The sequence below is a fragment of the Drosophila albomicans genome, chromosome X (assembly GCF_009650485.2).
Source record: "Drosophila albomicans strain 15112-1751.03 chromosome X, ASM965048v2, whole genome shotgun sequence".
Classification (NCBI taxonomy): domain Eukaryota; kingdom Metazoa; phylum Arthropoda; class Insecta; order Diptera; family Drosophilidae; genus Drosophila; species Drosophila albomicans.
Genome location: NC_047627.2, coordinates 27,457,291 through 27,480,850, shown reverse-complemented (window position 1 = coordinate 27,480,850; position 23,560 = coordinate 27,457,291). Strand labels below are relative to the sequence as shown.

The following is a 23,560-nucleotide window of genomic DNA, read 5'->3' as shown; positions in this document are numbered from 1 at the left end:
ATTTGCATTGTGTTCACTTACTGCTGACCACAAGTGGTTGTTCATCTCAATCCTAAACACGATGCGTCAGATGCGTTGAATCGCTGCGTTTTGGTGGCGGCGGCGGTGGACGCTTTTTGCGTAACGCTGCCGTTGCATCAGCCACTGCAGCTGGCGGTGGCACTGGCGGTGGTCCATCTGTGGTTGTTGTTGTTGTCATAGCAACTCCTCCAACAGCAGTGGCACCGTTTCCATTGCCATTCTGGGCATGGACATTCTCGTAGAGCGCATAATCGTTGTGCGCATACTCGCAGTGCTCTTGCACCCAATGCGAGACATTCGCCGTCTCGCGATAATAGTGGGAGGAGTTTGCTCCCGAGTTGAGATTGTGGGCGGCGAGTAGATCATCATTGTTGAAATCCCGAAAGCCGAGCACCTCGTGCGGCGTTGTCGCCGGCTCCAGTTTGCATTTCTGCGCCACCTGCCACTTCTTGCGCATCACACGCTGCAGATCCTTGAGGAAGTCACGCGGCGGATTCGATGCCGATTCCTGCAAACGCTTCGGCGATGTGGTGGCCGACATTACATCGCTGCCATTGGACAGACGTGAGAGATCGCTGCGCGGTGGCAACAGCGGACCGGGTGAATAGATCGGCTGCGGCTGATGGTAGCTGCAGCTGCTCGACCCAGAGCTGAGCGTGGTGCTCGGTGAACGCTGCGGCAGCTGCGGTTCCGGTGAGCACATCTTGCGACGCAGCAGCACCGGCGAATCGGCAAACGAGACTTTCTTCTGCACCGGCGCCGGTGGCGGTGGCAACTGCTGTTGTTGGTGCTGTTGTTGTTGGTGCTGTGTGGTTGCAGTCGGAGTGCCAACTGTTGCTCCTGCTCCTCCGACAGTTGCTGCTGGTCCCACGTAATCGGGTGGCGCTTTGTATGGCGGCGCCGCTTTGAGCGTTTGCTTCACGGCCGGCTTGATGGGCTTGGCGGGTACAGCGGGCGGCAGGGTGCCATTGCTGTTGGCCATGCTCAAGGGATGTGCTCCATGCCCCATGGCCATGCCCATGGACATGGGTGTAGGCGTTAGCGGCGTACTCGGCTGTTCGCCATAGGCCAAAACATCTTCAGGTGGCGGCGGCGGTGGCAACGAGGCCAGCGACAACTGTGATCCGTACACATCTTGTTCGTCGGCGTGCAACGCTGGCGGCGGCGGTGGCAGCGAGTCCAGCGACAACGTCGACGAGCACATCAACTCGACGTCCGTCAAACCCGGCGGCGGTTTGGCACAAATGCTCGGCGTAGGCGTTGGCGTCGAGTTGCTCGACGAGGATGAATTGCCGCCGCCGCCGCCGTTGCCTCCTCCACTTTGACTGCCATTGTCGCTGGCGGACACTTCGCGCTTGACCACGGCGGGCACAATGACAACGGGACGTCGCTTTAAGGTGCCCCCGCTGCTGCCGTTGCTCTCCTGCGACTTGCGACGACTGTGACGACGTGTCAGCGTTCCACTGCGCTCGGGCGATGCAGCTGAGTCCACAGCAGAAGCTGCCGCGGAGGAAGCCACGGGTCCGGTGGTGATTTCACCCACCTCCTTGAGCTGACGCGTCATCGTGGTCAGCGGCAGATTGGGTTTCATCGAAGGTTTGCGCTTAATCGTGCCCGTGGTGAACTCCGAATCGAAGGCGTTGTTCTCATCCGACAGACAGCCGCTTGAACTGGAGCTGGAGGCACGCGAGATGCGTCCGCTCGAGTTGGACATGCTGCTGATGGCCGAGGAGACGCTGCCGCATTGCGATGGCACCGCCGACGAAATGCTGCTAATCGATTCGCTGCGCATTGAGGCTGCAAAGCTGCCAGCTATTCCTCCACTAATACCTCCACTAGTTGCTCCCACTCCACCTCCTCCTCCTCCTCCGCCGCCGGCAGTCAGCTCTTCCATGAGCAGCTTGTGATTGTGCCACAACTGTTTGCCATACTTGCAGATGCGTATGGCCGTCAGCCAACGCTCCAACGTGGCCGCATCCTCAGCGCAAAGCATCTTGAGGGAGCGACACGATTTGCCCAGCGACGAATCCATCGCAGACTTGAAGCCAAATGTGTGATCCGTTGGTGATTTCCATTTCTTGCGCCACCCGATGCCCGTGTACACATTGTGGCCACTGAACAGCGTCAGGCACAACAGATCCCGTGTGTTCTTCGTCTTCTCCTTGGGGAAATAGTACAGACCCGACGAACGCAACACGAAATGATGTCGCTTCCAGCCCTTTTTGGGATCCGCCTTCATGTACAGCGGTCCCTCGAGCTGCAGCTGAGCGTGCGTCTCAAAGAACTCCTCCAGCAGCATGTATCGCGTCTGATCGTCATGCTGACATCCCGGTGCCATCTGCGGTCCCGGCAAATACAATTCAGGCTTGGCGAAGAGCGAGAGTTTGTCCGGACGCTGCTGGAAGAGCACACGATTGCCGGCATCCGAGTTCCAGGTCATCAGATTGTCCACCAGCAACTCGTGGTCCTCAAAGAGACGTTCTACACAGAGAGTGAAAGAATATTAAAAGGGAATTCATGAAGATAAAGAGTTAATCTACTCACCCATTTGCAGATCGCCCAGATGCTCGATGAGCGCCCACGTTGGCTGCATTTGCACATGATTCTTGTCGGCCAACAGTCGTGTGACATGGCCACAGACCATGCGTTCATCCACGAGCAGCGACTTGGAGGCGCCATCCGCTGTGAACGCTTTGACAAACAGTCGTCGAATCGAGGCGCTCTCCAGCTTGTGCAGCGCCAGCTGGATTTTGGCTGCCTTGGAGATGCCAACGTTGCCCCCAGCTGTGACAGTCTGATGATGATGTTGCTGCTGCTGTAGGAGCTTCTGTTGCAGCTGCAACTGTTGCTGTTGCTGCTGTTGCTGGGTGGAGGTGTTGGACGAGGCGGAGGATTCACTGGACAGCAGCGAGACCGTATCGCTGAAGGCCGAATCATTGTCGGGGGATTCAGTGCGGGGTTCGCGTGGCGTCACCACGCCCAGCGTGATGCCCATGGTCATGTTGTGGCCACCAGTGGGAGGAGCAACAGCTGCTGTTCCCATGCCCATGCCGGGCATTCCGGTGATGCCGACAACAACATTGCTGTGCCCCATTGCCATTCCGTTGACGCCATTCTCAGAGATGCCCGACGATGACGATGCAGTGCTCACATCCGCCGAGATGCTGCTGTTTGTGCGTGAATGTGTGCGCGACGATGCCGCCGACACCGAGACGGATGCCAATGCCGGTGGCGGAGGAGGACCCCCAGACTGTTGATTAGCTGAAGCTGCAGCGGCTGCGGCGGCTGCCACAACGCCGGGCAGAAAACTGGCCTCGCCATAGGTGATCTGTGCCTCGAGCAAGCTCAGCTCGCCGAGTATCAGATCCAGTTCGGACTCTTGTGTATCCTCCAGATTGGCCATGGAGATGCGATAGGAGGCGTGCGATTTGGCCCCAACGGCAACGTCTGTCGTCGATGTTGTTGTTGTCGTTGACGTTGACGACGTCTGCCGTTGGTCGTTGTGCTTGCGCAGTTTGACGGCGCCAGCGCCGCTTAAACTTGGCTCCCCAATGCCCAGCAACTTGTGCTGTGGACTGCCACCAGCTCCTGCTCCTGCTCCGACTCCTGCTGTCGTCTCCGATCCTTCGCTGGCAGCGCCGCCAACGATGATCCCCTGGCTGGCTAGCTGGCTAATCTGCAAGGCAAAACGAAAGGAGTTGCATTAGTAAAATGAACCATTTAAATAAGTTGATAAAAGTCACGCTGAACCGGTTCGCAATTGGTTCAGTGATTTAGTTAATGGTACAAGTTGAGTAAAGGTGTGAAATGTTGCTTGTTAATGACGACATCTATGGTTTTTATAAACAAAAGAAGCTAAAAAGCTGATTGAAGACCCTCTGAACCGGTTCGCAATTGGTCCAGTGATATAATTCATGGTACAAGTTGAAAAAAGGAAATGTTGCCTGTTAATATGCACTTCTGTTGTACTTATAAAAAAAAAAAGCAATTACAACTGTTAAAAAGCTGATTGAAGACACTCTGAACCGTTTCGGAAGTGGTTCAGTATCATAATTAATGGTACAATCTGAATAAAGAAGGGAAATGTTGCCCGCTAATAAGCACTTGTGTGGTACTTATAAACAAAAGAAGTTAAAAGGCGGATTGATCCCCTTTGAACCGGTTCAAAATTGGTTTAGTTTCGTACGAAGAATAATAAAAGAACAAGTTAAATAAATAAAGTCAAGTTGTTTGCCAATATGAACATCTGCTTATAAACAAAAGGAGTAACAGCAAAAGCAAATTAATGACGCTCTGAACCGGTTCGAAAATGGTTTATGATATTTAACCATAACCAGAATAAGAAATGAATAAGTTGTATAAATAAGTACAACTTAGTCAAGATGATTGCTAATATGAACACGTATTTATATTAGTTAAACTATTTTATTTCATAATTGCGCTGAGTTCCCAAAGTGGTTCAAAGAAAAAGAATGCACAAAAGTGCAATCGACACTGCGATCTCCACTCAAATTACACACTCATATGGCACTTATTTTCAAATGTATATTTAAGCGGTGCTTTTTCTGGTTCGATTCAAGCGTGGTTCAAAATATGTTCAGCACTTGTGCAGTGCTTATTCAAAATGAAAGGGAAATGCATCGCGAGGCGGGCTTAGCAACAGAGCAATAGAGCACAGTGCACATTTGAATCAACTGAGTAGTTAAATAACCTCTGCCCCCTGCTAGCTTGATCAATGCCCCTGCTGATGTTGCTCTGTTCCAAGTTAATCAGCGCTCGCTTTTGGAACGTGCTCAGACCTCAATCGACGCTCGATCGCAGCTGCATTAACGACATCGACATCGACATCGAATCGGTTCGAATCGAGTTGCGAGTCTCGGACTTGGAATCGAGCTTCAAACACGTTGCACATTTCCGTTTTGCAACTGCTGAATGTAATAATCAAAGCTGTGCCGCGTCTCCTCCTCCTCCTTCTCCTTTAGCTCACCCCGTTTTGCTAGTTAACCCCTCTTTAGTTGCCCCTTTGGCCAGTTGATTGGCATTATTCCAGCTGTCGACTCTCAATTGTTGTTGTCGCTGATAGTTGAGCGCGTTTTATCGCCCCAAAGTTGTCGCTTTAGTCAATGCTGTTGCTGTTGCTGTGTTGCTGTGTTGCTGGCAAAGTGTTAAGTAATTCTCCAATGCATAAGTCACGTACTAGCAACAACAACAACAACAACAACAACAATCACTGGCCAACTGCCAGTGACTAAAGAGAGAGGAAGTCGCGATTGACTAGAAAAAGGAGCTACACACAATTTTGGCTGCTTTACGACGACTTTCAACACGTTCCAATAACAACAACAACAACAACAACGAAACGAATGAGCAACATAAAATAATATTTATGCAGTTGTAACTTTCCAGCAGTCAAGAAGACAAAACGTAATGAAAACAACAACAGGGGGAAATGGTAAACATAAATCGCAACTCTCTTAACTGAGTCACCCTGTGTTTACCTAGATTCCAGATTGAACTATGGGAAAATCTATTAAAGTTATTATAGATCAAAGTTGAAAAAAATGCGTTTTAAACTGAAATTCATGTTATAGATTGCTCTCAGTTTATGTGAATTCCTTAAAAGGGTTTGTAATATGATATATTATAAATTTTTATTTGATATATTTATTTATTATTTAATTTGCTGAACTATTTCTAATTTATATTCATCTCAGATGTAATTTCATTTACCTTGTTACCAATGTGTTTATTTATTTATGCATTTGTTTAATTTCTTTTATTTCTAAACAGCTGTTTGTTTACTTTTCCAGCTAACGTAATAGAGCTCGAGAAACAAAATATAAACTAGTAGTTAAACTGGAACTTTAACGATAAACAAACAGTTGCAAATGTGCCCTTGTAATCTATATATAATATATATGAGTAATATAAAGCAACTATAAAATGACAAACAGCGTTCGTTTTCAATTAAAATTCTAATGTAGCAACACGTACAACAATTTTAAACCAAATTATGCTATATTTTCATGTTTTACAACACATGCAAAGAGTGTTAAAAGCCCAAAGAACTGCTAATATATTTAAAATAAGCAATATAGCAACTATAAGATGACGAGAAATGAGAATTCGTTTTCAATTGGAAATGTAAGACAATTGTAAACAAAATTTTGCTTTCTTTCCGTGTTTTACAACACGTAAAAAGACTGTTGAAAGGTTAAAGAGCTGCTAATATATTTCAAATGAGTAATATAGCAACTATAAGATTACAAAGAAACAGCGTTCGCTTTCAATAAGAACAGTAAAACAATTTGAACTTCAATTGCGTGTTTTACAACACGTAAAAAGAGTGTTGCATGTACAAAGTACTGCCAAAAGAAAGCAATTCATTATATAGCCGAGATATATGACAAGTTTGGCAGAGAGTTTTCCATTTCGGAGTTGCTTTCTCAAAGTGGGTCAAACTGCTGGTCAAACAATATCTCGGTTTTTAGCTTTGCATCGCAGCGCATAAAAAAAGCAGTGCTAAAAACGACAACAGACAATAATTGCGGGTTACCAGGCAACTCTTGGCTTGGCTTGGCTTGGAGTTAGAGTCAGGGTTAAGGCGGATTCGCAACTTCAATTCCCCCCAGCAGCTTAGCTTTTATGCTTGAACTTCAACATTGTCTAATTGATGGGTTACACACACAGACAGACAGACGGAGAGGAGGGACGGACAGACAGACAGACAGACAGACAGACAGACAGACAGAAAGACAGACTACTGAGGGTTGTTGCAGTAAATGCTGTTTGTCGTCGAGCTTGATTGGTTGAGCGCAGGCAGGTAAAGCGTTAACGACGACAGCTAACTACAGAGAGCTAGCCTAAACTGACATTCGAGAGTTACTTGGCGGCTTTCAACGCTCGAATGACTCACACAAGATTTTTGGAGGCTTAACGGTAATTGGCACTTGCCGACGATGTCAACTTCCCCCTCTCACACTCACACTCTTTTCTCTCTCTCTCTCTCTGCCTCCTCCTCTTTCGGTGTGTTTCGCTGATGTTTTGTCACTCTGTTGCCATCATTCATCTCTCTAGTGCGCAATGCACCACGAAGGGCAGCAGAGGAAGAAGAAGAAGCAGCAACCGCAGCAGCAGCAGCAGAGGAAGAAGAAGAAGCACCGACAGAGGCAGCTGATAACTGTCAGGGACGCATGAAACGGAACATAAAATGGGGATAAGCAGCGTGTGTGTGTGTGTGTGTATGTAGAGAGAGAGAGAGAGAGAGAGAAATAAGTGGGGCGCTAGTTGAGGGACGGACGGAGCAACTTGATGAGGTCGCCAACCACACAATGGATCAGTTGGCTGTTCCCCCACTCCCCCTTCCCATTCCCCTTCTCCATACCCACTGCGTTGATTTATGGGTTCAAGTGCTATAAACTAAGCGAGTATGCGACTGAGAGTGTGTGTGTGAGTGTGAGTGTATTTTAGTGGCATTTGCTTTGACTATTTTGCCATTATCCAACTTCAATTTCGAATGGGTTCGCGCGCTCCCCTCCCCTCTCTGCCGCCTGCCGTTTGTACAAAGTTCAATGACAGCTGCTACAACAACAGCAAATAACAACAACAACAACAAAGGCAACTTCAACTAGCAGCAATTCTAATTGAGTTGCATTGACAAATAGAATAACATTAACAAAGCCAGGCTTAGAGACTCAACCCTAAGATACCCTCTATTCTAGAAGAGTATTTTCCAATGAAAAATTTACCAAGACAACAGACACAGTCACCTTTGTACATCATCAACTGCATCTATCACAACTATAGCTACCAAGTTGGATAATAAGAATGTTGCAGTTCATGTCTAGATAAAAGTAAGATGTACAAAGCAAATAAAATTAGTCATAAGTCTCTATACATTAGTCAATTCAAATATTACGCATATATGGTATAAATAAAATACTATTCTTATGAATCTACTAAAAATAATGAAGGAATCTATGATTCATTAAATCAATAAATAAATTATGTCGTACATATAAATATGTCGCAGACTCATATAGTATAAATAAAATACTATTCTCATTAAATATACCAATTGTAATGAAGAAATCTGTAATTCAGCATCTTTCAGTATACAAAAATACTGATTTATGCCCATTTTATGTGCAGTTAAACTCTCTAAACAACATTCAGTATAAACAAAATACTAAAACATACCCTTTTAACCCTATTAAGGTGCAGAGTGTAGTACAGAAATCTGTAGTTCAACATTCAGTATAAAAATATACTGATTTATACCCGTTTAACCCTATTATCTGTGGTTCAACTCTATAAGCAACATTCAGTATAATGCAAATACTAAAATATACTTCTATAACCCTGTGAAGATGCACTGTGTAGTGAAGAAATCTGTAGTTCAACTTTGTAAGCAGCATTCAGTATAAAAATATACTAATATATACCCGTTTAATCCTATTATCTGTGGTTAAACTCTATAAGCAACATTCAGTATAATGCAAATACTAAAATATACCTTTATAACCCTGTGAAGGTGCACTGTGTAGTGAAGAAATCTGTATTTCAACATTGTAAGCAGCATGCAGTATAAAAATATACTGATTTATACCCGTTTAACCCTATTATCAGTAGTTCAACTTTGTAAGCAACATTCAGTATAATGAAAATACTAAAATATACCTTTATAACCCTGTGAAGGTGCACTGTGTAGTGTAGAAATCTGTAGTTCAACTTTGTAAGCAGCATTTAGTATAAAAATATACTAATATATACCCGTTTAACCCTATTACAATGCACAGGGTGTACAACTGGCCCACAGCGTGCCACACACATTGAGGCTGTTGACACGCCGTTGAATTCTCTGTTACAGCGATCTCTTGTTAGTTTACGAGCTGCTATTTGCATAGTCTGAGTCGTGTAGATCTTGTGGATCGTGTCTGCAGTTCGTTTACTCTCAGATTCTAGCAGCTAAGTGCCAACAACAACAACAATGATCATGTTTATGATGATGATGATGATGTTAGTACTGCACTTTGCCAGCTGCGGAGAAAGTCAAAGATCTTTGCTGCGAAATGCAGCTGAAAAAATGTTTAGCATTGATTTTGTTTACTATCAACTATCGACAGTTGCTTTCTCACTCTGTTAGTTCGTTCGTTATTATTATTGCAATTCCAAGTAGATATTCTATAGTCTGGTTGCAGTCGCGACGTTCCAGTTGTTCACCTTCGTCGTGATCTCGTTCAATGCCAAGTCGCATTTTCGATGCCAGACTAATTAGAGTTAAACAAACCCCGAGTTGAGTTGATAATGAATTGGTCACAAAAGTGTTTTGAGAGCGAGTTGTGACGACCTTCGCTTATCACACAACCCAAGCTAAGTTCTTTGCTTTTACCTCTCGCTCTGTAATTGGAGCATGAGTTCAGAGCATTAGTTGGGTTTTCTCTCTCTATCTCTCTCTATCTCTGAATGGCTCAATTGCTGTTCGCTTGAGCAGGAATCTAAGCAGTAATTACCAACTGCCAAGTGACCCCATTTTGTAGCATAATTAGCTGGGTTAGGCCTCCGCCTCCTCCGCACAATCCTGACCCGGAACAACAACTGTCTAGTTATTGCATGCTTCAAGATCATCGTTTTGTCATGGTTTGAGCGCACACCCAACCCAACTGACCTCCAAAGGGGGAGGCGGGAAGGAATGTATGGCAGAGCAGGTGGTTTTTACTTTTAGCTAATTGGCCGCATGTTGCAAGCAAGCAAGCAACAGCAAGTGGCAACAGCAGCACATCGTAATGTGAACAGTAATTACTTTTACTTTAGTTGTAGTTCACTCTTCGCTTACCTCCACCGACGTCTATACACATAATAATCATCAACTAAGTAAAAGCTGTCATTAACTAAGCAAGCAAGCAAACTAGCAGCAACAACAACAACAAACAGCTACTACTTTTACTACACTTGACTAACGAGCGTGCAAAGTTGAGTTGTTTATCCAAAATGACGTCATCTGCATGAAAAGAGCATTAGACCATGGGGAGTGGACAGCGCCACTGCGGAGAGTGGACAGCGCCAGGGCAGGGGATTGTGCTTGTTAAGGGACCTGTCCGTCCGTCTGTCTGTCCGTCTGTCTGTCTCTATTTCCTCTGCCTATAAAGTAATATATTTATGCATAGTATAACAAAATATACAATATATTTATTGTTGTCTCCGCCTGTCTATCCATCCACACACACACACACAATAATAATAAAAAGCATATAAATATTTTCATGTTTGTGGACATTTACAGCAACTTCCGTAGTCAATTAATAAAAATAACAAACGAAGCCAACGAACCAAACCAAACCAACGAAAACATCGCCAAAAATTTTCTGTGGCAAGTGCGTGTGCAAAGCGCCGCCGCCTGACCAAAAAAACCAACAAAAATACGAAAAAAAATAAATAAATATAGAAAGATACAAAAACAACGAAACTAAATTAATACATTAAATTTGGCACCGCTCAAACTGCGGCGCTGCCTTATAAAACCGAATCCTCAGCTTAGCTCTTTATGCGCGTCTCGACTTTAAAAACTTTATACCCATTGAAAAAGTTTAAAAGCAATCGGGTAGACAAAAGAGTGGAGATTTTTAGTACATACAATAATAACTAAAGTATTTATGATTCTTAAAAATTTAATAAGTTATTTAAGAACTAGTTTTATATGGGAAAAACTTCTACTGCAATGGAGTTTTACTTGCTTTTTGCTGACAATCTGGTATATTTTGAATAAAGTGCTATATCAATATACCAAATAAGTGTTTATTGGTATATTTTGCACTTTGATATATTTTGAATAGCCTTCTGTATATTTTACAGTCTATGGTATATTTATAATCTATTACTATATCAAAATACCAAATATAGTATTCGGTATATTCTGCACTCTATGGTATATTTTGAATGATATATTTTTAGAATATTTATGGTATATTCATTTGGTATATTTTCAGAATAACACAGCACTGTCTATTCGAAATGGTTAGCGGGTACCTTATAGTCGAGCACACTCGACTGAAGCTTTCTTACTTGTTTTTACTTGTTTTTTTTTTTTAAGTTGTGCAAATTTGTCGCCCCATAAAACCGACAGTATTCAAATTTAAAGTTAAATGCGTGATGTGAGACGAGTTCTTGTTGCTGCCTCGTTAAGCAGCTTAATTGTCAAACAGGCCAAGTACATTTGCTGCTTCCTAATCACCACAACACTTGTAGCAACAAGAACGAAGACACCGACAACGACATCGACATCGACACAACAACCTTAAGAAACCCTCAAGAAACGTTGCCAGTCAGTCAGTCAGTCAGCCAGGCAATCTCAAGAAATGAGAAACCATTGACAAGAGAAGCCGCTTTTGCTTGAGTTGCCTTCGCTTTTTGTCACGCATCGCCAGAGAGGCAGCTGGAAATTTATAAATATCATGCACAACATTCCATTATTAATCTTTTTCAACTTGTTGCAGCAAAGAATTTCATTACAAATTCTTAGCTCTGTTCTACAAATGTAGATATTAACATGCAGACAGATACATGTATTTTGCAACAAGCAGAATTCACTTTGAAGTTGACAAGTGTTGAAAGATTAAAGTTTAATCACTAAAGCTAAAGCCGAAGCTACTGAAATATTGTCACGCAAGATGCAACGTTTAAGAAAATGTTCAGCTACAACAAACTGAAGTGCAGTGGAGAAGACATAAAGATGTTGCATGGATATAATAATTTGATATTTAATACTAAGCTAAACTTTACATTTATTGAATATATGGGAACCTTATTTGCTGACAGTTGAATGGCAAAAGTGGCACTATAAACTAATTCTGATTTGGTCACACTTTTATTGTCACGCAAGGTGCAACGTTTAAGAAAATGTTTAACTACAGTACCGCAGACAAGAAAAATAAAGATGTTGCATGGGTTCAGTAATATTATATTTAAGAAATACTGAACTAAAACTTTTCATTTACTTAATATGTATCGCAATACTATTTGCTTCCGTTTGAATGGCAAAAATGGCGTTACAAACTAATTATAATTTGGTCACACTTTTATGTGATTCCCCCTTTTCGTATGTTTTGAACTGATTAATTGTATATGGAAAATAAAATGTATACAACAAAAAATATATGTAATATAAAAAAATATATATAAATAAATAAAATATAAAATCTATGTATCTAAACACAATAATTATTCAATTTCAAATATTAACTCAATCTACAACAATATTCTTACTCTTTATACGACTTTAATTTTGCTTGTTTAGAAAACTATGTCAACTTGTTTTGCGTTTTGATTTCGTTGACACACAGCTGCTGCTGTTTCAGTTTATGTTTTTTTCTTTTATGGGTGGAGTTGTGGCATGTAAATTTAGCAGTTGTGTTGTTTTTGGCAAATCGCAATCGAATAACAATGTTGTGTAGGGGACACACTCAGAAACTTCCAACTCAACTCCAATTCGAAAAGAAAACCAAATGAGACGTATACACAAAACACAAACATAGACGGAGACAGAGACAACAACAAGGAAACCCATTAAAGCAACACGCGACAGTCGTCGAGACGAACGACCCTTAGCAAAAACATCTGTCGCCGCTTTAAGAACCCAACCCAAAAAACCAAAAAGAGAAGGGAAGAAAAGAAGAAGAAAAATTGCTAGCTGGAAAGAAAGAAATCTGCAGCGCAAATCTTTGCTTTCAACAAACGATGAAACGGAATCGAATTCAAGACGGAGAAGGAGGCGGAGACAGGGAAAAGAAGGGACAGAAAACAGTGGCCAAGAGGTTGGGGGTAGTTGTTGTGGCACGATGACGCGTGCAACGAGCAGCAAGCAGCGACGCGTGTCCAGTAACGACAGCAAATCGGGGCAAGGTTTCATTTTTTTTCTTTTTAGGGTTAAAATGCATAAATGCATAAGATGAAGATGAAGAAGAAGAAGAAGTATCTTAAGGATACGTATCTACACACACGCACAAAAGAGGGCACCGGCTGCGTGTTGCACCTGCCACTTGCTCAAACAATGTCGAGACAGAGACCGACACCGAGCCCTAAAAAGAATCAACACTAAAAATGGTAAAATGACGCGCGTTTGTTCCCTGCTTATTGTTGCTCACTCACTACCATCTTAAGTGGATACCCTACAATGCCTACGTTCTATCTCTCTCTCTCTCTCACACACTCCTCTTTTCTCTCTTTCTCGCTCGCACTCGCTGGCTGATTATGAGATCAAGATAAGCGTCATCGGCAGCGACGTCATCAACGTCAGCAATTGTCGGAAACAGATGCATTCTCAGTTGTGCCAGGGACAACGAGTGTGTGTAAATGTGCATGTGCATGTGTGTGTGAGTGTGTAAGTGTGTGTGGTTACAGCTGGTTGGAACTACACTTGAAGAATGTGAACACTCAAAAGAGGTACAGCTGAGAAGGCCACAAAGGATCCTCTTACAAGCCAACAACGATATCATTTCAATCAGTTCACAGCTGTTTCTTTGAATTGAGCAAATAACGAATTCAAGGTGTAACATTTCTTCAACAAGATTCTTCCCTGACTTAAGCGTAATATTTCAGCTTTTTTTATTATGATTAAATACTCCTATCAATTTAATTTTGTATATCATCGTTTTTAAACATTTCTAGCGTTAAAATTCAATTTCTTCAACAAACTTGATTCCCGAATTAAGCACAATAATATTCTTTTTTATTTTCATATTTCTATCAATTTAAATTTTAATATTATAATTTTAACTTTTTCAGAATGAAAATTCTATACAGTTATAACATTTCTTTAACAAGATTGCTCCCCGACTTAAGCATAATAATATTTTTAATTATTTTTCTGATCACTAAATAGTCCCAACAATTCAATATGTTACATTCAAATTTTGGAACATTTCTAAACATTAAGATTAATTTCAGTTATAACATTTCTTCAACAAGGTTGTTCCCAGACTTAAGCATAATATTTCAGCTTTTTTTATTATGATTAAATACTCCTATCAATCCATCTTTCTGGCATAATAATATTTCAGCCTTTTTTTAATAACATTCATTTTTTTGTATTAGAATTTCAAATTCTTTCCAGTTATAAGATTTCCTTAACACCCTCCTAACAATTCCATTTTATATATTCAAATTTTGGAACATTTCTAAACATTCAGATTAATTTCAGTTATAACATTTCTTCAACAAGATTGCTCCCCGACTTAAGCATAATATTTCAGTTTTTTTAAATTTTGAAATAATCCTATCACTTCCATTTTTGATATTCCAATTTTGGAACATTTCTAGCATTAATATCACTTATAACATTTTTTTTTAGCAAGATTGTTTCCCGAATTAAGCATAATAATATTTCATTTATTTTTCATTGTCATTAAATACTCCTAACAATTCACTTTTTTTTTTTTTATTTCTTTCGCACTTTCGTAACAATTCAATTTGTTATATTCCCAGTTTTTGAACATTTCTTAACATTAAGATTCATTCCATTTATAACATTTATTCGACAAGATTATTGCCCGATTTAAGAATGTTTGCTCAACTTGTGGCATTTTTTTATTATCATGAAATATTCCTATCAATTAAATTTTTTATGTACTCATTTTTGAACATTTCTAAAGATTCAATTCAATTATCAATTGCAACTTTAAAAATTCTCTGAATTTTTTAGTCTATTATATTTTCCCGATAGATTACCTTTTTGTATGATGCAAGTTCTCATTCGCTGGCTGCTCATTTGTGGCGTCATTCATCATGCATTCATTATTAATGAGCGCCATTTGGCAAATGCTAACTCGTCATTTTCTCGCAGTGTAATCAGTCTTAAGTAGCCGACCGGCAAATGCCTAGCCTATTGTGTAATTCGACACCATGACGTGCTCTTCTTAGGGGTTACTTCGACTGCACTTCAATTATTATACCTACATACAACTACAAGTCTTACGCACTGTCTCTGAGATGATCATTGGTTGCTTGGTTGCTTGGTTGGGTTCTGCTGGGCGTCATCAATCACTTGTTGATTTCCCTGCATTTGTTAGAAACAACATTTCGGAGTCACTGCATTATAAATCATAAAAATCCAAATGAAAATGAAAATGAAAGCCTACACACATATGCGATTACATGCTCCAATAGGAAAATCACTCACTTCTTCTTCCCATTCCCCCATCACACACCCCCCTCGTTTATTGCTAGGCTGACAAATTTTTATTGCAGCTCAATCAAATTACAAGTCGCCGTTTATTATACGTTGCACACACATCGCACGAGCGTAACAGGGGGAAAGAAATAAACACAGAAATAAATGAAATTTTTTTTTCTTTTTTTTTTTGTTTGTGTTTTGCATGGCACGATTGTCTCTGGGGAGAGTGGAAATTAGAGGCAAGTGAAACGAGCTACTGAGTCAGCAGTTCCAGCTGCGACAAACTAACATTAACAATTCCTTTATAGGCCACCAGCAGAATTAGACCAAAACACATGTGTCTGTGTGTCGGTGTGTCGTTGTGTGGCGATAATGCGAGTAATCGTAAATATACTTTTTACCGATCTGTTTTCCTTCCAACTTTTGTTGAAAGAATGCAAAAATATAAACATTTTGCTTTTGCTATCAAATTGGCAAAAAAAAACATTTGCGAGTTTCCATAAACTTTTTACTTGGAAAGTTTTTCTAACCTCATCAAAAGATTCCAGTTGGTCATTTTCTCATTTCCGTTTCTCATTCTACTCCTCGATTTCCAGTATAATTCTTGGAATAATGGCTATTGGTAAGTTTCGTGTTCTTTCATTATTTCAGTATTAATATTAGTGATCCATTAGGTGATCAATAAGAATTCAAATACGATACGATATAAGAACAATCTTTGCTATAAAGTATTGCTGCATATAAAATACTTAATAGCATCTTAAAAACAGAAATTTCTTTCATTTGCATTTTTCTAAGAAAATAGTTATTTTTACTTTATTCCAAATACCTTAAAATCGGAAATTCAATTGTGCAATAGATTAGTTTTTGCCATAGAAGCGGACACTTGAGATTTATGAGTTTTATACAGACTTGGCAATTTATGTGTAAGATTTGATCCGATATAAAATCGAGATGAGCATTTTTTTTTTTGAAGGCGCATAGTATAAACGCGAGCATAAACTAATTAGGCGTGGAATGCGGAACACAAAAATGTGCTAAAAGACCATATAAATTAAACATGCTATACACAATACAACTATATAATCATTTTACTCTGCGAGTGTGTGTGTGTGTGTGTGTGTGTGTGTGTGTGAGTAGTGTGCTCAATTTGTTGATGGTTTATTGCTGGCTTTAGACGAAGTCAAGTGCTGCACTTAATTAGCTAAAGGCGGCCTGGGAACTCGACTGCGACGGCGACAAACGAATGAGAATGGGAACGGAACGAAATGGGACACAGGAACACAGGCTGCTCAAACAACGACAGCGACAGCAACAGCGGCTGCAGTGTTGTCAATTGCGCTTTTTACCGCCAAATCTAGCTGGCCTTTTTCAATAATCGATTAATGTATCCATGCAAAATGTGTTTAATACATTTCTACAAATTTATTATTGTTAGTATGTTGGCTTCATTTCTCGTTTGTCATTAAAAAAATATTCGTATTTTATACATTCTTCTTTCTTCCGCTGAAAACAGCTTTTTTCTTCTCAAGCATTGGCAGCACTCACGTGCAGTGCACGAATTTATTTGAATGCACTAGTGTGTGTGTGTGTATGTGTGTGCATACTGCGACAAATTTGTGTTGTTTTTTTTTTTTTTTCTTTTCTTATTTTGGTTGTTGTTGTTTATGTAACATTTGGCAGGCAGGAAATGGCAAAGCGCAAAATGTTTCCAATGGTCGGCAGAGATTAAACAGCCAGACCAGACAGAGACAGAGACAGAGTGCTAGTGAGTGAGGAGACAAACAAGAGGCTGCCGCAGTCGCAGACCGAGCTAAACCGGGCAGAGCAGCAGGCAGCGAGTTCAATGCGCTAAATAATACCGAAATGCAACGAGACAACCAAATGCAAGTCTCGCTGTTTGCTTGTGTGTGTGCGTATGCATGCGTATGTGCATGCATGTGTGTGTGTGTATGTGTGAGTTGGCTCTGTAGCAAAATGCAATCTATTAGAGAAATTGGGTCACTGCACGCCCACATTGGTAACACATAGTGCTGCTTCGTGTCGCGTCATTCCGATCCGATCTGATCCGATCCGATGTGATCCGACTACAACAACAACAACAACACACACAGAGATCGTGTTTAAATATAATTTACAAAAAACCACAGCTAAAAATACAAGACAAATACAAAATATTGCGCTAATTTTGTAATGCAAAGCGACAGCAGACTGAAAGAAAGATAGCAAGGAGTAGGCGGAATAGGGCGACACAGCAAGTGAGCGACTGAAAGAGACAGAGAGAGAGAGAGAGAGTGAGAGTGGGGAAGATACGCACGCATGTAAACGACCAAAGTACAAGACAGTTGTACCCGGTAATGCGTAGGGCAGAAGGGCATATCTGTTTGATGGCTTAACCGTAAATAGCTTCAACAGCAGAAACCAATTGAAAAACAAACTTTACAAATAGTCAAGTATAAAATTTAATAAATATTTAACGGGTATTTCACAGTCAAGCAAACTCGATTGCAGTCGTTTTTTTTTGCGGTTTGTCTTCCTCCCACTATCGCAAATGAAATTACAAGAAATGCACAGGGTCAGAGAAAAAGCTAAAAAAAAAAAGACAGGGAAACGAAAAGAGAGCGGAATTTAAATGGAATGGCATGGAGAACATGTACGCACACACACGCCCACACAGTCAAACATATAGATAGATAGACGAACAGATAGCTAAATTGACAAGAGAGTGTGGGGGAAGGAGGTGGGGGGTCAGTAAAGCGATGCGCAACGGAGCGTCGTGTGAAGCAACAAGCCAAGTACATAATTTCGAAATGAATATGGCGACAAAAGAATTTTAAATATGTATGTATGCGTATGCCCGCCTGTGTAACTGTGTGTGTGTGTGTGTGAGAGTGAATGCTTCCATGTGTGCGTGCGCGAACACAGACACACATTTTTCCCCATTTTGGTTCCTAAACGGAAACAAGCGATAATAAAATATTTACAACAACAATAACAGCAGCAGCAGAAGCACGGCAGACGCAAAAACAACAAAACACAACGACAAAATTAAAATGAACAGCGCTGCGACAGCAGAGTTTTGTCGCGCTGTCGCATCGTCCGCGCGCAGTAGCCGCATAAATATTCAAAAGACGAGCTCAGCAAGCGTCGCTGCCGCTGCTGCTGCTTCTGCTGCTCAGTCAGCGAAGTGAAGTGAAAAATATAAAGTAAAGCACACACTAACAACAACTACAACAGCAACAAGAATCACACTAGGCAGGCAGCAAGACGGCCATGTGCAAAAGTCATATGGGTGCTGCTGCTGCGCTGCGCAGCGTTGACTGCGACTGCGACTGCAATATGAGCGATTTTACTTCTTGCTTTGGCAACCTCCATCGCACAGTGGGCCAAGGCATGGCCTTGTGGGGACGAACTGGATGCCGCAGTAATTTCATGCTTGAGATTACGAAATCTACTCTAATTATAACTGGTAAGTGCCTCGTAAAAAATAAAAACTGTACACAAAAAAACTTACGTGAGACAAATTATAAATCAAATACAAATCGAATCGTTGAAAATGATTTGCTTTTTATCTGCACAGCAAAAGAATATAGCGAGCAGTGCATTAGAAGTCTAAAAATATGATCCAAACAAAAACTGTTCATTTGTATCATTTATTTTTCTTCAGCTCAGTACAGTTCAGGGCAATACAGTATCAATTAAGTTCACTGCAAGGCTACATATGAGCTTACAATTTGTGAGTACAGCACATGTGAATATGTTGTATGTATATATGTACATTCATACATATGCATGTATCTTGTCAACAAGCTATTAAAGAGGCGTAGAAAAAAGTCTTGATCGTTTCTACATTACAATAAAATCACTCGAAAAGAGCACAAATATATATATGTAAACAACACACACAAGCACACAAGCTGAATTAAAACTTCAAGTGGAGTTTTTTGTTTGGTAATTGTTCGATTTGATTAGTGCAAGGCTACAATGTTTAGATCTTAAACGAGAGCTCAGTCATAAGAAATTCATTTAAGAACATATTGCTTTTATTCCAATCTTGCTGTACACACACTTTTAAATGGGAAGACGGGGGGAAAAGCAAACACAGTGAAACTTCCCCAAATTTTCATTATCTCGACCAAAATAGAAAAAGTCTTACAGATTAATTGCAGTCGAATGAATTATTTCGTACGCATGTATTGTTCTTCAAGTTTACTGAACATTTTCGGCGATGCAGGGGCAGATGACCAATCATTCTTTCAGCTGACTAAACATCAAGACCTTTGGTGAAGCAAACTGTTATTTCTGTAATCAAATGTTTGAGAGGAAACGAAGAACTATACATGTGAAACGCAAATCGCCAAAATTTAAATGCGTCTCAGCGATTTATATGGAAAACTCAACCTACTTTCCAGACAACAACGAAAAAGGAATATATAACTATAACTTTTATTTCCATATGCATTTATCACAACAGTTTATAAATTGGAAGTGTAATATTGGAAATGTTCAAAATCCTGGGATTGTCCATTTCTTTCAAGGCAAATGCATTGTAAATCACTGTGAAATGTCACACTGTGCTCAGCGGCAATTCGTTTCGCTCACTCACACCAACACATGACTTCCTTCTAAAACGCGTGCGTGTGAAAGGGTAAAATGGCACATAACACACACATATGAACATATGCGTGCATTTGTGTGCGTAGTGGGCAATGTAATTAAAAAGAGTTGAACAAATATTTGACGAACGTGCAGAAGCAATTAAACAGCCACACCACTAATAACAACAACAACAACAATAGAGGAGAAAAGAGATGGTGATTGAAACAGAAGATAAAATAGATTGAGGAGGAGAGAACGAGCGACAGATATGCGGGTGCCCGTTACAAGCATATAATGAATACGGGTGGCCAAGGATGACGCACACATACTAACTGAGACCATATGACTTGCAAAAAAAAGACCGGCAAAAACAAGAGACTAGACTTGGCGGCGTTGCCACATCAAAATAACATGATTTAGCTGCGGCTTGCAGAAAAGTTGAATGAAACTACGCACACAACGGAGTCTCTCTCTCTCTCTCTGTCTGTGTGTGTGTGTGTGTGTGATGAAGATAAGGCACAAAATGAAGTGAAGTAAACAATAATAAAAGCATAAGGCATATGGTTGGCCATAGAAGCTCATCACTACTCCCTACTTAAAGCGCCCCTTACCACAATCCTTCTATCTGTCCCGCTTTGGCTTGTTCGTTTCAATATGATTGATTTCGAATATAAAAGTAAATAAACTGAATTCGATGTGCAGCCGCCCCCACAATAACAGCAACGCAACGCAGCGCAGCAAAAGACAAAAGCGAAACGCATTAACATTAACTGCCAAAAAACAAAAACAAACACGCACGCACACTCACACACACACTGACACAAGCTCTCCTGTCTCCATCAACTGTAGCACGCTCTTGCTCTCGCTCGCTCTCTCACTCATTCACTCCTTTACTGGGGAGTTCGACAACAGGGTTGTATATGCATTAGTAATGTTCATATGTATGTGTGTATAAGTGTGATGCTCTTACCGCGTCAATGTTAACGTCAATTTGATTTCGATTGCCAGCAGCAGTAAAAGAAGAAGCAACAACTTCGTTGTTGTGGTTGTTACTGTTGTTGTTGTTGCTGTGCAGCTCTTCAATTAAAAAGGGCACTTTTAATTATTGCTTCATCTGCGGCGTATTTTGCCGTTGTTGTATAAACAAAAGCAGCTGGAGCTAATAGTTTTTGTTGTTTTGCTGCTGCTGCAGGAACTTAATGAAACACGCACACCACAATAAAAAAATAAAAACAACAATAACAACAACAATTGCGACGGCAACCGCACAAAATAAAAGAATTGAGCTAAACTTTTGCGAGTGCGCGATAATTGAACAAAAAACTTTAACTGACTTTTGTTGCCTTCACTTGCCGCGAGCGCTTCGCGCCTTCACAATAAAGTTACAACTGAATTGAATATTTTGTTTCTGCTTTAGTTGATTTTTAATTTTTTGCCGTTCGTTTCGTTTGTTAAACCGCTGCGCTGCGCTTTGCCGACGTCCGTGTCTCGTGCGCGCATCGGTCGGAATATAAATGCGAGCAACGGCGACGACTCGCTCACTAATATTTGACTCGATTGCTCTCTCGTTCTCTCTCTCTCTCGCTCTGTTGTGCTCTCACAGCATGGCATGGCGACACAACTTCGAGAAGATAACGCATGTCGCCTGCGAGTGCTGAGACGTGACGTCACAATGCACTTGCAAAACACATGCCCGCTATACTGGGCCAAGTTGCCCACACATTATGTATGTAAATTTAAATAAAATACTTGCTTAAAATGCAAGCTAATAATTAATAACTAAAACTGAATTTTGTTGCACATATTTGAAATACCATAAAAGCTAAAATAAAAGCAAGCACACCTTGGCGTAACCTCTTGGCGACAGTGCTGCCCATAGGCACAATTGCATTTAGCGAACAAGTCAAGTTGGCAGCACTGGCAATTACTCACGCAAATCTCACACACACACACACAGGACGTTGTGCAAATGTGTTGAGAGTGTCCCGTTTTATTTGTCGCATGCTGTGCGTAGCTGTTCTCGTTGTTGTCATCATCCTTGAAGCGCAATGGCAACAATTTTAGCATTGCTCTTGACCATTTCGATTCGGCTTTTACACTTTTTGGCCATTTTCGGCACAAACACACACACACACAACCAAAACACACAACAAACATGCGACACGTAATTGCAGTTAAATTTTATTGCAGTCACGTAGCGCAGCAAAACACAGAAAAATAAAGAGCCAAGGGGCGGTGTAAAGGGGATGGGCGAGCGGAGGCATGCCGAGACCGCTGTTGCGGCAAAAACAAAGAACGCAACGCAACGCAAAAGAAGCAACAGCGTAAAGTTGTTTTTGTTCTTCTTCGCCTTCGCCCTTCCATCATGTACGTCAACGCCAACGGCTTTAGCATGTTGTTGTTGTTGTTGTTGCTGTTCTTGTTTCAGTTCGAACTTCATTCGCTTTTCTTCTCATTCGTTCCTTTTGTAGTTTCGAGTTGTTGTTTTTGTTTTTTTGCTTTAGAATTTATGCACGGTGAAAGTAATGGGCAAAAATTCGTAACATGTACAAAACGGTAATTAAGCGTTGAAACTTCTCAATTGTTATTGTTATCGATACCCTTTAGAGATCAAAGAAAGTCATAACTAAGCAATTTAATATATATATTAACTATTCAAATGAATAAAGAACTTGTGAAATGAGTGTCAAATAAATTTGCTGACAGTTAATTTTACACTTTTAAATATTTCAACCTAACTAGTAAAACTGCGAATAATTTTAAATTTTACATAAATCAAAAAAAACTATACGTCACTGTATTTCAATTTATCAATTTCAGCCACTTATTTATTGTACAATTTACCTAAATTATTTTATTTTTATGAAACTAAGGGCATTTTAACCTACCTTCCTACCTAATGGCATTTTAAATTTCTATTACAAACTAAGCTGAAGTAGTTAAATTCTTGATATCTTGCTCAATTAAAAAAAAATTGGTTAATTTTGTGCAAATCAATATATGTTTTATATCAATTTAATAATGTACCATTCGTGTCACAACCAAAATAAATAATTTAAAAATAAATTCACTTGTCTTGTTTAAATGAATTTGATTTCCTAAAACAAACTTCTGTTATCTTCATTTTTGTTTAATGTTAATTATGCATCATTTTATTAAAACATTCTCAATTTAATTTTATTTTATGTCAATTATTTAATCACACATTCTGAATTTAATTCTATTTTATGTCAATTATTCAATCAATTTATTAAAACATTCGGCTCTTTACAAGGTTACAGGGTATGCTGCGAGTCGTGCATTTACAACAGCATTGCTCTTACGTGAATTTCTTTGATTTGAGTTGTTTTTGCTGTTATTATTATTAATGTTGTTGTTGTTGTAGTTGTAGCAGAGCAGAGCAGAGCAGCTGCTGTTGGCAGATTAATCATCGCTTGGCTAAATAGCCTTTGACTCATTCGGTTGCCTAGTTTTCGTTTCGCGAACTTGGTCAAGTTAACAACAACAACAACAACAGCAATAAAACAAAAAAGAAATAAAGTAAAATAGATAATGTGTGTGTGTTGCAAGCGTTTCCAGTTTTTTGTGGCATGAACTTTGTACTTGGCAACGCGCAACCACCAACAACAACAACAACCTCAATATTCAATATGCATTAAGTCTTAAATTATTTATGCACATGGCTACCAGCCACGCCCCCAATTGCAGCAGGACCCGCAGCCCGCCCACACGCAGTCAAAGACAAGACACACAAACACACACCAACACAAATGC

The 23,560-nt window shown here is 40.6% G+C and overlaps 1 protein-coding gene across 2 annotated transcripts in view; it reads right to left on the bottom strand.

The window, feature by feature from the left end:
- LOC117577627 (abnormal cell migration protein 10) overlaps window positions 1–23,560 on the bottom strand; it is a 28,766-nt gene that overhangs the window by 3,619 nt on the left and 1,587 nt on the right. The window contains exons 1-3 of one of the 2 annotated variants that reach the window (XM_034262496.2): window positions 20,757–20,888; window positions 2,566–3,697; window positions 22–2,502 (exon numbers count right to left, since the gene is read on the bottom strand). In XM_034262496.2, coding sequence (XP_034118387.1) covers window positions 53–2,502; window positions 2,566–3,424 — 3,309 coding nt within the window. In that variant the 5' untranslated portion in view covers window positions 3,425–3,697; window positions 20,757–20,888 and the 3' untranslated portion in view covers window positions 22–52. Of the gene's footprint in view, window positions 1–21; window positions 2,503–2,565; window positions 3,698–20,756; window positions 20,889–23,560 lie in introns of those variants that run through there. The other variant, XM_034262504.2, reaches the window with a different exon arrangement.